This window comes from Manis javanica, chromosome 17, assembly GCF_040802235.1.
Source record: "Manis javanica isolate MJ-LG chromosome 17, MJ_LKY, whole genome shotgun sequence".
Lineage (NCBI taxonomy): Eukaryota > Metazoa > Chordata > Mammalia > Pholidota > Manidae > Manis > Manis javanica.
In genome coordinates this window covers 12,840,636-12,856,882 of record NC_133172.1, presented here as the reverse complement: position 1 = coordinate 12,856,882, position 16,247 = coordinate 12,840,636, and the positions used below count along the sequence as shown (strand labels likewise).

Here is a 16,247-nt window from a genome sequence, read left to right as displayed (position 1 = left end):
TGTTCACCATGTAAGAATTTATTCACTATGTAAGAATTCGTTCACCATGTAAGAACTTGTTCGTTATGCTTCAGAAGACTGGAGACTGACGAGAATTAGGCTTGAGATGGATTAATGATTGTACATTGAGCGTTGACCCCCCTATACTGAATTTTATTGTTGTTAACAACCATTTGATCAATAAATATGAGAGATGCCCTCTCAAAAAAAAAAAAAAATTTTTCTTTTTTGAGTCTGTCTCCTTCATCCCTGTCATCTGTCAAACTTGTGCCCTTTTTCTACGCCCAGACCTGCCATTCTCCTGGGAAGGAGGCACATCAGCGGCCACGGGCAGGATTTGCACAAACCATCAGACAGTAAGAACCTTGGCTTTCTTCTCTTCACTGGCCTCCTTGGCTCTGTTTCAGCCAGCACTCCCTCAGCCTTACCCTAAGCCCTGTCATCACTCCGAAATCTGAAATACAAACATTTCACTCTCTGACCGAAACCTCCTGTCCGCCAGGCTCACTCTCCACATCACTGCCAACAGCTGGGTGGTAACACTGGTTAATCAGGTCTTTAGTTAAAGTTCAAGGAACACAAAAACAACAGAAGGTCAAGTCTCCCTCCTATGAAGAGACATCTTTCTATTTTTATTTTTTAACATTTTGGAATCTTTTGTTTCAGGTTTACAGGGAAGTTTTTCAAAAGCTGCAGGATATTAGGGACAGTTTTCTGATATGCATAAAGCAAAAAGGTGGGCTTGGCATGCCAGAGTGGTGGTTCAGAGCGTGAAATTTAGAGTCACACAATGCCATGACTAGGCCCTACCCTCATTAGCTGTGAAGCCCAATGTGATTGAAAATTACTGTGCTCCTTTATCCCCCTCACCCTCCTCCCCACCTGCCCCAACTCCTCTCACTTGGTAACCGCTAGTCACATCTCAGTGTCTATGAGTCTACTGCTGTTTTGTTCCCTCTGTTTTGCTTTGTTTTTATATCCCACAAATAACTGAAATCATATGGTATATATCTTTCTCCACTTGGCTTATTTCACTGAGCATAATACCCTCTAGCTCCATCCATGTTGTAAGAGAACGAAATTTAGTCACACAATGCCATGGCTGGGCTCCACCCTTATTAGTTATGGAACCCAATGCAACTCACTTCCAACTCATCAGGCCTCACTTAACTCATCTGCAAAATGGGGATGAAAACGCTAACCTCATAGGCTTCCTGTGAGGGCTTCATTAAGATCATGCTCACACTTCACCCAGTAAGATAATAAGCTCAGTGAACGGTATCACTATTAGCAGTACTAGTATTTAAGTTTAAAACAGGAAGGATCACTTAAGATTCTTATTTAGAAATGCTTTGGAAATAGAGGTGGTAGTTTCTCAACACTGTGAATGTACTAAATGCCACCAAACTGTTTGTTTTAAAGAGTTAAAATTACGTTATGTCAATTTTATTTCAGTTAGAAAAAAAGACTCTTATCTGGGACAGGTCAGAGATTTCAGGCACACTTATGGTCACGAACCATGTTTTTCCTGAGAATCTTGGGCCAGCCTAGGGGGTAGAGGATAGAAAGCTGATCGATGAGTCTGGCAGAGGGAGCAGGGGGTTTAGATGTCAAATACATCTGCTCTGCTCCAGCCACGTCCATGTGCAAGGCCTGGCTTGTGCGGCTCTCTCTGCCTGTGCGCTCTCTTCTCTTCCCCTACCTAGAAATTCGTCCCACAAGACCCAGTTCAAAGGGCATCTCCTCTACAACGCCTTCCCAGTCCTCAACCTAATCAGTAAATTATCACCAACAATTACTAATTATTACCAATGGGATCAGTAAGGACTTTAATTTATCTGGGCTTGCTTTCCCACTAGTCTGTGAAATCCCTAAGAACCGGGACCATGACTGGTTCACCAGTGTGTCCAAAGCTGAACTCATTATCTCTGGCCTCAAGCAAAGTCCCATGCAGGGCTCCATGCCCACCAGAAAAACCCAATGGTCTAACCCTGGCCCATCCTTCTTCAGAACTGCCTAACCCACTAGGCTTCCAGGAGGCCACCCAGAAGATCAATTTCCTATTCAGATCTGTGTCCCCAAACCAGTAAATGACACTACCATCTCTCCCCTACCCTGGGCCCCCTCCCTCGTCCTTACCCTGCACTGCCAACATGGAACCAGATAAGAATTCGTTCTTCTTCCCATATCTTTCTCCAACCACCCCCTCCTATGGCCTCTCCTCTCTCACTGGATGCCTGTAGAAGCCACTTCCTCATTTTTTTACCTTGAGTCTCCTCTTCCCCCAAAATCTGAAGAATATTTCTAAAACACACATCTAATCATTTTGTCCCCCTGCTTAAAATCCTTGTGTGGCTTCCCATTGACTTAGAACAGAGTCCAAACTCGCCCCAGGTCCCATACGGTCCACCAGGTCTGACTCTGGCTGATGGCTCCAGCCTCATCTGGGGACATGGCCCTGGAGTCCTACGTGCTAAGTGCACTCAACCATATGCTCCACGGACCCCTGCCCTTTATCCAAGCTGATGGCTCTGCCAGAATGCTTCCTAACCTTTCATGGAAATCCATACCTAGCCCTCTAGCAGCTCCCCTGAACCTCCAAGCTTGAATCAGGGGCCATTTGTGGGCTCCTATACACACCTGTGCCCCCAATTCTTCGCCCTTTGGCCTGTGCCTCCCCCATCCAGCCAGGGCCCCTTGGCCTGGGCCTTCTCATTCCAGCACTGTCTGTTTTGAGCTGTCACTGCCTGCTCACTGGAGTGTCTCCCTCTCTGGAGTGAGGGCTCCAGGAGGGCCGGGCCCAGGGCTGTCTTGGGTACCCCTGTGTCCTCAGCATCTCTCAGCCCAGGCTGGCAAGTAGCAGTGCATTTGGTGGGCTTTAGTCAAACTCTGTTTGAATTTGTTAAATTTATTGAATGGTTAGAAATCTGGTGGTAAGGCCGTGGGAAAGAAATTTTCAGAGAGGATATTTAAGTCAATCCAAAGGGGAGTGACCTACCTCAGAATGCTCTCAGGACACACCTGTGATCTGGAGGTTTTTTAAAACTAGTGTGACCATTTAATACTCAGGCTGGTAATACCCTGAGAAATAAGGGAGCTAGTTCTTTTGTAAGAAAGGAACTGGAGCTGGGCCAGGGCTATGTGAATCCAAACAGATTTCAGACACGTGTATACAAGGTGGCCCATGTGCCCACATCCTGCACCAGAATGCACACGCAAAAACACCCACACACTCATGCACAGCACCAGATATGCACGCACACCCGCAGATGTGAATACACAGTCATGCATCAGGAAGGACACAGAGACACACATGCAGATATCCCCCAACAGGCATATCCCAAAGTGAGTACTCATGTTTCCCACAGACTGGGGTGGTGGGAATCTGTGTTGTGGTGAATCTCAGATGCTGCAATTGGCATGCATCGAGGGATACCAGCACGGACACTCACAAACCCTGTTGAGCATTCACACAGATGTGCATGTATAGACATAAACAGGTATGGATGTCCACTTATGCACAAACACATCCTCGACAAAGACAGGCGTATGCATGCATTCATATGTCTATGTGGACATGCTGAAACATACATAGAAGAGACGTTCAGAGACACCCCAAGCACGCACCCAGCGTGACGACATACACAGATATAAACTTAAGGGGAAACATGGCAGAGGTCTTGAGCAGAACCCGCTGGACAAAAGGTCACAAGACATAAAGATGGAGAAGCACATGACAAGGTGGAGGGCAGGCTGACTTGCAGGGAAGGAGAAGGATCAAGACAGACTCAGAAACAAGGGGCAGAGGTGGAGAAAGAGAGATGGGCAAAGTCCATGCAGGGCTCCATGCCCACCAGAACAACCCAAGGGTCTAAGCCTGGCCCGTCCTTCTTCAGAACCGCCTAACCCACCATGCTTCCAGGAGGCCACCCAGAAGATCCATTTCCTGTTCAGAGTTCCAGGGCTCAGGCTCAGCTGTGCTGAGGGAGGACTGTTAGAGAACCCCTTATCCATCTCCTTCATCCTGCCATTAATAACAAGAACTGCTAATGTTTACGGAACACTTACTGCCACGTACTTCACATGTATTAAACCAATGACTGCTCACCAAAATACATTAACCAGTAGGTACTATCATTGGCCCCATTTAGGCTGAGAGAGGTGAGATTACCCGTCCAAGGTCACACAACAAAGAGAGGGATAAGGGAATCTAATCCATGCTTAATCCTGCTCTTACTGGCTGTACCAGTGTCCACAAAAGGAAACTGAGGCCCAGCAAGGGAAGGGATTTTCCTGGGCTCAGCACCAGGTCACTCTAGAAGCCAATACTCGGCCACCGCACCCCGGCACGTGTCCCGCCTCTGGGAGGTAAGGCGTGTGCTGACGGACACTGATCTCTCCCTCCGCGTTCCAGGGCCACGAACAGGGCCAAACCCCCGGGACCTCTCTGTCCCCAAGGACTTCTTCCAGTTTAGCCCCGCCCGCCCCCTTCAAGCGCAGCTCGTGGCAGCCTGTCTGACACTCAGCGCACTTTCTGGTGCCAACCTCACTGAGAAACAAACCCCTCAGACATCTACCTCCCTCCTGGTCAAGGAACACGGGGAAGAGGAGGGGCGCAGGGTGCACCCGGCCCAGGTGCAGGCTGGTGACAGGGATTAGGGGGGCTGAGACCTGCAGGGCCTGTGCTAATCCTCCTTCCGTCCTCTTCCCCTTCCAAGACTAACAAACAACCTGCCTCCCTCTGCTTTCTTCTCTGCCTGTGCTCCCTCCCCACAGGGACTTGGAGCTCAGCAGCCTGGATCGCTCTGAGCAAGAGGCCAGTCCCGAGAGTGCCAGCCTCACCCGCCTGCACTCGCCCAGGGTGAGAGGCGGCACGTGAGCAGCGGGGTCCAGCCATCAGAGCCCGCCCAAAGCCCATCGTGGTCCCCCTCAGGCCATCAAAGGACCTCTCTCAGCATCGGCCTGGGGCCCCTGTCAGAGCTGCTGGGACCAGCCTCACAGCCCACGTGCTGCCACCCTTATGCCCTCGGGACAAGACTCAAAGCCACCTGGGCCAAGGCTCAGAGCCTTCTTGGCACCAGAGGTGCCTCTATTATGTTCTCCTTTATCAAGGTCAGTGGCAACTGGCGTTCAATCCTACTATTGACCCGGGGGAAAGCTCAGTGCCAACAGGACGCCCCTCCCGCCCAGGGCCTGCCTGATGTGAGAGCAGAACCTGCCAGTTAGTGCCCGTGTCCAGTGCTGATACCGTTCTCAGCACCCACCTGTTTCTAAACTTGGCCTCTGGGCCCTCAGGGTGGGTGAGGCCAGTGAATGGGGGGGAAGCGAGGGGGTTCAAGCCCCAGCTCCCTCACTTACTACCCGTCTGGCCTGGAGCAAGTGGCTTTAGGGAGTCTCTGTCTTCTGAACCACAAAGTGAGGATAATAATGATCCAGCCCCACCTCTAGAGACTAGATACGATCAGGCAGACATAGACTTGACCTTCACAATGAGTGCTCACCAACGGGAAGCGCCTTCACTGAGGCAGAATGCCAGGGACGGCAGAGCAGGACAGCAGGGCCACTCACGTTCCTCGGCTCCGCTGTCAGCACCCCAGGGCCCATGTCTGTTCCTGACACTGCAGTTTACCCGGCTCTCTCCTGCTATAGCTCCCTGTGCCCGCTGGCAGCAGCCCTGACAAGCCAGGAATCCCGCCTGAAGGGAACTTCACGCGCCTGCAGTTATGACGTTGTCTTCCCAAATGCTCCCTTTCCGTGGTGGGGAGACGCGGCCCCAGGAAGGGGGAGTATGGGTAACAGACCAGGACAGACGGGAGCCCACCGGTGCCCCAGCCACTCTGTTTTCTGCCCTCCATATACCCATGCATAAATGGGAAATACTAGTAATAACAATAATGAACGAAATGATACAATCACCATACCAAGCTATCCTAAGGATTCAGGTTGGAGGCCAATGGGGCTTTCTGCAAATGATGACTCTTGAGACGGCTGGAATTTCGGACACCACACTGGGGGTTGTCATTACTATGCCCCAGTCTAGCCCAGTCCCTCTGCCAACTGCGACCCTGAGAATCTTCTGTTCTGTGGAAAGTTCCACTTGAATGTGATTCTGGACTTCTACCCCTTTCCCAAAATGGATTGGCAGTTCTGTGACATGAATCCTGGCTTTGCTTGGAAGTTTAAAAGAGGATTCTGGACATCAAGAGGAAGCGGTGTGTCCAAACAAAAACGTGACAGCCCCTTCGGTCATGTGCTGACTCATGAGTCTCCACGTGCTTCTCCTCCCAGAGACCCACACTCACAGCCCAGGGGCCTTCCTCACCCGAGACCCTCAGACCGAGTCCCTGGACTCTTCCCTCCTGAGGCCCTGACCCCTGCATCCTTCCTCAGTAAAGACCCCCAAATCCGCATCCTGTATCATTCCATAGACATAAATCTAGACCTCTGGATTCTTATTTCTCAACACACCAAAAACACAACTTTTGGGTTCCTTCTCACTGTGAGACCCCAATATAAAGTTCAGAAACTCCCACTTGCAATTCCTCTACAATGCTCAGTTCTGGAATTTGCCAACTGCCACCCCCCCAACGTCCACAGCACTTGGGAGCCCCCTCCTGCAGGGCCACAGAGTCAGTCTTGGGGCCACTCCTTGTTGATCTGCCTTGGTGTCCCCTCCTCCTCCCCTGCTCGCTGTGTCCTCAGCTAGGCAGGGAGCATGGCTGGGGGTGTAGTCAGGAGGGGAAATTACACAGTTATATAATCTGGACCAAAGTCCGTCCTCTCCCAGGTGGTATAAAGGCAAACCATCCCAGCCATCACCATCTCACTGCCACCCTCAGTGCCACCATGCTGGCCTCGGGGCTGCTTCTGGTGGCTTTGCTTGCCTGCCTGACTGTCCTGGTCTTGATGTCTGCCTGGAGGCAGAGGAAGGTCTGGGGGAAGCTGCCTCCCGGGCCCACCCCACTGCCCTTCATCGGGAACTACCTGCAGCTGAACACAGAGCAGATGTACAACTCGCTCATGAAGGTGTCAGGAGGCAGGGAGATGGGTGCACTGCGGGGGGCGGGGGGCCTGCTCAGTGTGGTGGGGACTTTGTGGCAGGGACTTGGACGGACCAGAGTCTTTGGACAGGGGAGTTCTGAAGGCTCAGCAGCAGGGTCCTTGCCAGGACAGACCAGCTCCTGGGGTGTCCTGTCCCTTGACTGTCAAACCTGGGGGAAATGCATCCAGTACCTGCGGACTGGGCAGAGGCCGGTGCCCAGCAGGGGCTGCTCCCTGTAACCACACAACCCACCTCCATCAGATCAGCGAGCGCTACGGTCCGGTGTTCACCGTCCACCTGGGGCCCCGGCGGATCGTGGTGCTGTGTGGACACGAGGCTGTGAAGGAGGCGCTGGTGGACCAGGCTGAGGAATTCAGTGGGAGGGGCGAGCAGGCAACGTTTGACTGGCTCTTCAAAGGCTACGGTAAGGGGGACTGGGGTGAGGGTGTGGGGGTTCTGGTCAGGGACGTTTGAGGGCTGGTTTGCCCAGCGATCCTCTCCTGACCCCTGCCCGCTCCGGGCAGTGGCACACACCTTGCTGCACCTTCTCTGTCCCATCCTGTCGAACCTGACTGGACTCTCTGTGTCTCTAGTTCTCGCTGGTTCTCGGCCCAATGTCCCTGTTCTTTCTCACTAGGTGAATCTTTGAATCTCTTACAAGTTCTGCCTGGGAACCCTGGGCCATTATGTCTACTTGCGTCCGTCTTAGCTTTTTCTCCTTCACTTGTACCGTTTTAGAATCTGACATTATTTCTGCGTCCTAATCCCCATGCCACCATCTCCTGGTAACAGTCTCTCATCTCCACAACCCCTGTGTTCTCTCTTCCTATTTTTCAATCCATGCCATCTCAGTTTTAGAATCCTTTACCTTTTTATATCCATTCCCAGATCCGCACATAGCTCACTTTCCCCTCTCTCCGCCTCCATCTCTGTCTACCCGAGTGTCCCTGTGTTTGTTTGTCTGCGCATGTCCTGCTTCTCTCCTGATTCTTTTCTCCCAGCAGGGCATCTCTCTCCTTCGGTGTTGCTTCTCTGGTGTGTCTCTCTTTGTCCTCCCCGCGGCCTTGCATTATACCCACCTTCTCCAGCTCCCCGCTCTCGGCCCACCTCCCCTCCCTCTGCCCCCGCCCCTCGGGGCCCCTCCCCATCTTACTCTCCCTCCGCAGGCGTGGCTTTCAGCAACGGGGAGCGCGCTAAACAGCTCCGGCGCTTCTCCATCACCACGCTGCGCGACTTCGGCGTGGGCAAGCGCGGCATCGAGGAGCGCATCCAGGAAGAGGCGGGCTTCCTCGTCGAAGCCCTCCGGGGCACGCGCGGTGAGCCGGGGACCCCGCACTGTGCGGCACCAGGAGGGATACAGCAGGGGCGGACCCGCGTTCTGGCCCCGGAAGGGACGGTTTTATGGCTGGGGGTCGGGCTCCCAGCTCTGGGCCCTGGGGCTGCACTTTGGGGCTGACCACCGACTGACTCACAGATCGCTGTCCCTCCGCGGCCCGCCCCTCCCCAGGCGCCTTCATCGATCCCACCTTCTTCCTGAGCCGAACTGTCTCCAACGTCATCAGTTCTATTGTCTTCGGGGACCGCTTTGACTACGAGGACAAAGAGTTCCTGTCCCTGCTGCGTATGATGCTGGGGAGCTTTCAGTTCACAGCGACATCCAGAGGGCAGGTAACCTGACCCACCTGGCTCTGCCCCGCCCCTGGCATACCTGCCAGCTGCTTCCTCACACGGAGACAGGTGCCCCAAACCTCAGCCCCTCCAGACGGGGTCCCCTCCAAACCAGTCCCCAGTCTTGGGGAACTGAACGGATGCACCAGACCCCAGACAGGTGCCCAATATCCAGTCTCCAAGGACACCTGGGTATCAGCAGATGCTCCCCCAGCCCAAGAAGATGGAGAGAGACAGAAAAAACAAACAAAACAAAACAAAAAACAACAAAACACAACAAAACAAGAGCCTGTGGGCAAGAGACACGTGCTCAGCCCAGCAAGCCTCTCACCTGGGCAGGTGCTCCCACCCTAACTTACCTTAAGATCTCACACGTACTCCCTGTTAATAGTCCATCTTTCCATCTGAGTTTCTTAACTCCCAGAGAAGTGACCACCTCAGTCCACCTCCTGAGAACCTTGTGCTGCTAAACGCAGCCCACCACAGTCGCTGGTAGCGCACAGGTGCCCCAAACCAGCCCACTGGAATATCCAGATAAGTGCCCACTACCCAGCACACTTAACGATCTCCTCATCTGGACAGGTACCACAACCAAGATCCCCCCACCTGGACAGACGGTTCCCCAAACACCTAGGATGTGTCTCCCAACCACCCAAACACCGACAGAGGTGACCCTAAGACTCATGTGAATATCAGAACACCCGAACACTTGAGTCCCTGCACTGTAGCCCCACATTAGGACCTGAACCCTGTATGGATGCCCTCAAATCCACATACCCTAAATATCGGGACAGTAGTCTCCAGCTGAGCCCACCTGAATGTCTAAACACCTAGAAATGTGGTGGCCCCATTTCAGTCCAACCTGAATAGCTCAACACCTGGATAGGTGTTGCCCTACCCAACCTCACACAAGTAGCTGTACACCTCCATGTGCTGCTCCCATCCAGCCTCCTCTAACATCAGAAACTGTGATGTGTGCCCCTATCCATCTCTCCAAAATCCTCGGACAGGGGCCCTCACACTAACCTCTTGTGGAAACTTAGGGATCTATTCCCACCTAGCCTCATCTAAATACCTAAACACCTGACAGGCGCCTGTATCTTAGTGTCTTTCTTGTCCTGGCCAGGTCCCACTCCCACCGGGTCCTGGCCACTGAAACTGTCCTTCATTCTCTCGTCTCTCCCCACCCTCAGCTCTACGAAATGTTCTACTCGGTGATGAACCACCTGCCGGGACCACAGCATCAGGCATTCAAGGAACTGCTGGGCCTGGAGGACTTCGTAACCAAGAAGGTGGAGGAGAACCAGCGCACACTGGACCCCAACTCCCCACGGCACTTCATCGACTCCTTCCTCATCCGCATGCGGGAGGTACACCCAGCGGCCAGGGCCCAGAGGTCCCAAGCCAGGCAGATGGAAATCGGGGATAATCGGGTGTGGGTGGAGAACAGCAGGGGTCTATTGAAATTACCCCCCTACCCACACACACCATAATAATCTGCGGAACCCCAGTGCAGCTAACCATCACTGTTCCACCTCCTGAGCCCTCCAGCCGGGTGGGGCGTGTGCGTGGCAGTCATAAGCGCAGCACTTGTGCACACTTCCCGGCACCAGCGCTCCTTTAGTGCCTTGCCGTATTCACCTATTGCACACTCACAGCTCCTTCATGAGGCCCTATTAGGACCGCAGTTGTATAAATAAGCAAACGGAGGCCCAGAGAGTATCAGTGGGCTGAGTGAGGTCACACAGTGCGGAGGCAGGGGACCCCAGCTCAAACACAGCTCTCCCGGACTCTGAGGCTGGTGCTTTTAGCTGCTGTGCTCTCTTACCTTTCATTTCCTATCAGATACACCTGTGCAGACAGGGGAACCAGCTTTAGTGTTGGAGGGTCCCCACCCTCTGGATGTCAGTCTTCCTTCTGTGAGGAAAGGAGTTGGGGCTTTATAGAGTCTAAGTTCAAGGTGAAACGATCTGGGGAAGGATTTCTCCATAGTAAGCGGCACGACTTCTAGTGAAGGGACAGGGTGCTGTAGCTTAAAATTCTTCACGTCTCTGCCTCATTCTGTCATGTCATCCCTGTCCCTCTTTCTCACTCACTGTGTCCCTCTTTCCCTCTCTTTCTTAATATTTCTACCACTGAACAGTCACAGCCGAAGCGGGCAGAAGAAGGTTCCCTCTGTCCAAGGCAGTCTGCGTCTAAGAGATTTGGGTCAATGGAAACCTCCCCTTTCCTCAAAGGGCCCTGACAGCCCTGAGGAGAGGAGACTCAGCCCGACATCCTCTCTCCCTGCAGGAGGGGAAGAATTCCAATGCAGAGTTCAACCTGAAGAACCTGGTGCTCACCACATTGAACCTTTTCTTTGCTGGCACCGAGACCGTCAGCACAACCCTGCGATATGGCTTCTTGCTGCTCATGAAGCACCCAGACGTGGAGGGTAAGGTTGGAGGGGCAGGAAAAGGGGGACATAAACCCTCTAAATTCCTGGGCCTCTGCAGTGTGTTCACCTGTCCGTGATATCCGGACCCTCAAACATGCCCCACTATCCAGCGACTAGGTGATATTTTGATACCCAGTTTCTCTAGCCTTCAAAATATTGAAAATACCTGAAGTGCTTGGTAAACAGCTGCTGTGCTGAGCCCACTGAGTGCCCACAGCCGGCTCACGATCCTTCCCCGAGACGCCTCCCTTACGCCTCCCCTGTGATTCTGGCAGGACCAGGTGAACAGGACCTGCACCCACAATGCACATGGCCAACGTCTGTGTTGAGTGGTCCACGTCCATGTCACACATAGATGTCATGCATGTCATAATCCCGTTGTACACATTTGGACTACCGTCCCTGCCCTGAGACCCCTAGATGCCTAAACACATTTTCCCTCCTCCCCCAGCCAAAGTCCATGAGGAGATTGACCGGGTCATTGGCAAGAACCGTCAGGCCAAGTTCGAGGACCGGGCCGAGATGCCCTACACAGACGCGGTGATCCACGAGATTCAAAGATTCGGAGACATGATCCCCATGGGCCTGGCTCGCAGAGTCACCAAGGACACCAAGTTTCGGGACTTCTTCCTCCCTAAGGTGCAGGGCCGACCTGCCTAGAGGGACCTCCACCCACTTGCTGTGACCCAGCATCCCTCTCTCCTTACAGACTCTCCAGCCCTGGTCCCCCTCCCTCAGACAAAGGCTTCCCCAAACACCTGCCCCCTCCACCTTCCCACTCAGAGCTCCTGCTCCCGTGTCTCCCCCAGACCTCTTGCCTCCCGGAATATCAACCCCATTTCGCCAAGCTCCCTGCCTCAGGAGACACGAATATCATTTCTCCTGTCTCCTGCCCCAGGGTCACGGACTCATGTCCCCCAATCATCCTGCCTGGAGGGACATGAACCCCATGTGTCCCAAACATCCTGTCTCAGGGGACATGAACACCATCACCCCTGAACCCACTCCTTGGGAGACATGAACTGCATGTCCTCCAGCCCTTCTGTCCCTAGAGACACAGCGCCCATGTCCACAGACTACCCTTCTCAGGGGACACGAACCCCGTGCCTGCCAAACCCTGTGTTGGGACATCTATCTCCTCCCTCAGAGGACCCCACCCACATGCCTCCCCTTTCTCCTCTCCTGGGACACAGTATTTCCCCTCCAACCTCACCCAGTGTGCTGTCAGCACACCCAACACCTCTCTTCCTTATGAACCCCTCACCTCCTCCCCACCAGGGCACCGAGGTGTTTCCTATGCTGGGCTCCGTGCTGAGAGACCCCAAGTTCTTCTCCAACCCCCAAGAATTCAAGCCCCAGCACTTCCTGGATGAGAAGGGGCAGTTTAAGAAGAGTGATGCTTTCGTACCCTTCTCCATAGGTAAGTGACCCCTGCCTGCTGCCAAGCGACCCCCGAACCCTCAGGGGCCTCCTTCATCCCAGGCCCCTCCAGCCTGGAAGTTCCTCTTACAATGTGCCCTGGAGCCAACCAGCTGCAGTCCACATGACCACTAAGTACCTGTGCCCAGACAGGAAGGGACGCTGGCATCCTTTTCTGAGAGGGGGTAAATCAGCACCCAGAGTAAAGTCACTTAAAACCTTCAGATTGCTGGGAAAGGAGACGACAGCACAATAGCCATATCTGAGTGTGTATTTGAGGAAAGGGTCATGTAAGGTTCCCACTGCCCCAGCCTAGTGGTGTGGCTCACGCCCATCCCACGGACGAGGGAAACTGAGACCTCGTCTCAGCGGGAGAGACCTCCCTGAAGGCTTCTCAGGCCCCCCTCCCCGGGGGGGAAGCGGCCGGGGTGGGTCGTGGGCGAGGCGGCAGGGATTACAGGCTGCGGCCGCCCCTCCCCCATCTCTTCAGGAAAGCGGAACTGTTTCGGAGAAGGCCTGGCCAGAATGGAGCTCTTTCTCTTCCTCACCACCATTATGCAGAACTTCCGCTTCAAGTCCCCGCAGTCGCCCCGGGACATCGACATCTCCCCCAAATGTGTGGGCTTTGCCACCATCCCGCGCACCTACACCATGAGCTTCCAGCCTCGCTGAGCCGGGGCGGGGCGACGGGGCGGCGGGTGGGGGTGGGGTCAGGGCTAGTGGGAGGAGCAAGGGGAGGGCGGGGCACCGGGGGCGGGGCCAAGGGGCGGAGCACACTGGGCTCTGAGCATCGTCCTATGAACCCTTCGGAGGTGAGATGAGAGGAAGGAAACTCACTATACTGTGAACAAGAGGGAAATAACAGGTACTATTTTTTGAGCAAATACTCTGTGTCATCTCTATGCTAAAAGCATTAAACGCTCACCTCACCGAATTCTCACAAACCTATGGAATGGGAAACAGCGTTTGAACCCCTTTTGCAGGTGATGGGGCTGAGGTTCAGCATGGTTAAGTCTCTAGTGGAGGTCCCACGGGACACAAGAGCTCTTAGCAAGGAGGGGAACACAGAACCGCGGGGGATGGCTATCCTTAGTCCCAGGGTCCTTAGGACAGATGCTTAAAATGAACCCCTTCCTCAAGTGAAATACACAAACTCAGTGTATTAGTATGCAATGTGAACAGCTCTATCTCGGGTTTTTTTCCAGAGCCCTGGCAGGCAGCTGGCCTGGCATCCCTACACACTTGTGCACACTCATGCACACTTTGGATGCCTGGGTATACTTGGGCCTCCACACCACCACCAGATAAGGCCACTCTGAACAGAGTCAAACATCTTAGTGAAATGGGTGGGAGAGAAAAACACTTTTAGAAATGCCAGGAGAACTGTGGTCACGGCATAGCCACATACGTGTGTTTGCGTGTGTGCACTTATATGATGAGCAGTGATGTCTCCTGATGTATGCATGAACTCATTTTGCTCTGAGTTTCTGAAGGTGAGGCTTCCTTTATTGGATCTGCCACCTGATGTAAATCTCAGCTAAGAGTCTGGGAATCACCTACTTGCCCTCAAATAACTTAGCATATGTTCTACCCTTCGAAGTGGCAACTTTAACCAGTGCACACTATGAACACTCCCATACACGAGACTTAGATCTTTGTCAAATCGAATGCTACACAGACCTCACCCCTTCAAAAGTTGCCACTCTTGAAGGACTGGCGGTTGAGAACCAGTGAGAGGATATTGAGGCCGAGAACCCTGCAAGTTTCATGACAGGTTCTGATTCACAAATTTCTCAATTTCTGATGTCTGTGTTTGGCAATGTGGGTTCCATGAATTGGCTGCTTCCTGCTCTGGAAGTGGGGGGCATATGGACTGATCCATAGGGTCACCCCCTTTATTTTCACACACACACATAATTTCACATCCAGTGTCAGAGTCAAACCTCATCCTTCTGTGTGCATGTCCCTTCAACAGGCATCTGGAACACTTGACTCAGGGAATCTTGGAAATGCGCAGTAACAAAACTGTCGAATCTTGGAACCACAGAGTCTAGAATTCAGAATCTCAGAATCTCACATTCCCAAAACCTTAAACTCAGAGCATTTGAAACACTGATGCTTGCAACTCTCTTGCTGAGAATTTTAGCATCAGAGGGACTCCTGCACACATCTTTGGAAACTGCATTCCCAGGCCCTCCAGTGGCAAACATCTGTTCAAGCTGCATGTCCCCTCTGAGAAAGCATCAAGGGAGGAGCACAGGGGCTGGAGCCAGCTGGGGTTCTGCCACTGAGGCTTGTCTCCATGAGAAGATGGAGTGGCTAGCAGGTGTTTTCCCTGCCTGGAGGGAGAGCAGAGGGAAGAGAGAACAAGAGGAATGCCCATATCCTCAAACTTGCATCTGGAAAGGAGAAAGCAGGCGTCCATCAAGTCCTTGCCAAAGGCGCTGAGAGAAGTCCCATTCTGGCTGCCAATGCCTGGGTCACACTTGTTCAGTCAGGACACTCAGCTTGGAGTCTGGAAGTGCCAACAACCCAACCCAGCAAAGGGACAGTATTGGGATGGAGACGGGAACAGGAGCCCTCGGTTCTGGCCCGCACCCTGCTGCTCACTCCTTGGGCTTTCTTGAGCCTTTCTCTGGCCTCAGTTTCTCATCTGCCTCCTTCCCCATGGGAATTATGTGAAGGCCAATACCTCGCCTAGTGCTGAGGTCTATTTAAGGACTATTGAGGCTGCAGGGATGCGAGGATGAGAGTGATGTTTCTGGGTAGCTCATTTTCCACCACTCTCAGCTCCACACCCAGAGTCCCTAGAGTTACACACATACACATACACACACACGCACATGTGTTCTCAAAAAGACAACAGCAAGTAGCATCCCAGAGTCTACAAAAAAAAAAAAAAACTAATAAATGAGTTTAACAAGATCATTTAAGTCACAGCAAATTTTTTTCTATATACTAGCAATGAACCCTAGAAATCAAAATTTAAAACAGTAACACTCAAAAAATGAAATAATTTGGCAGACAATGGAATTAGATGATGAAAATTGAGAAACTTGTGAGTCAGAGTGTGTCATGAAACTTACAGGGTTCATGAACCAGATATCCTCTCATTAGGTCTCGATCACTGGCCCTTTAAGAGTGGCAAGTTAATTTAGAGGGATGGGCTCTGTGTACATTTAATTTAAGAAACACTAAATTCTAAGTCTGATGTGTAGGAGTGTGCAGAGTGTGCACTGCTCAAAGATGCCGATTCTAAGGGAACGCATGCTAAATTATTTGAGGGTAAGTAGGTCATTCCCAGACCTGCTCTGATTTACAGGAGATCGTACATCAGTCTCACCTTTAGAAACTCATAGCAAAATGAATTCATGCAGATTGGAGGGGATTAGGATGGCAGAGTAGGAAGGCAAGCTGGAAACCTTCCACACATACACCAAGGAAGGACCTACAGCAAATATAATTAAACTTGACAATGACTTGAAGACTACAGAACAGAACACCTACACCTGGGGAAGAAGAAAAGACCACAAAGAAAAGTGTAACGTGGCAGAGACTTGACTAAATGGGACTGTGGGTAAAATTGTAATATTTCTAGAATATCTTGCCTGGTTTTAGTATATCTGCATATCAATAGGCGTTCAGAGGTGGAAAGAAGTATGGCTTTAGTTCATTTGCATA

General features: G+C 52.4%; 1 protein-coding gene across 2 annotated transcripts; it reads left to right on the top strand.

The window, feature by feature from the left end:
- The first annotated feature begins 6,803 nt into the window (after nt 1-6,803).
- LOC108397726 (cytochrome P450 2A13) lies at nt 6,804-15,491 on the top strand. 2 transcript variants are annotated; one of them, XR_012126853.1, is made up of 10 exons: nt 6,804-7,026; nt 7,304-7,466; nt 8,209-8,358; nt 8,550-8,710; nt 9,904-10,080; nt 11,003-11,144; nt 11,599-11,786; nt 12,426-12,567; nt 13,057-13,431; nt 14,542-15,491. XR_012126853.1 is itself a non-coding variant. In XM_073226463.1 (9 exons), the coding sequence occupies exons 1-9, from the start codon at nt 6,847-6,849 to the stop codon at nt 13,236-13,238; spliced, it is 1,485 nt and encodes a 494-aa protein (XP_073082564.1). In that variant the 5' UTR covers nt 6,804-6,846; the 3' UTR covers nt 13,239-15,491. The 2 variants fall into 2 exon arrangements, 1 of the variants encoding a protein (XP_073082564.1); XM_073226463.1 differs by having other exon boundaries at nt 13,057-15,491.
- Nucleotides 15,492-16,247: the final 756 nt, after the last annotated feature.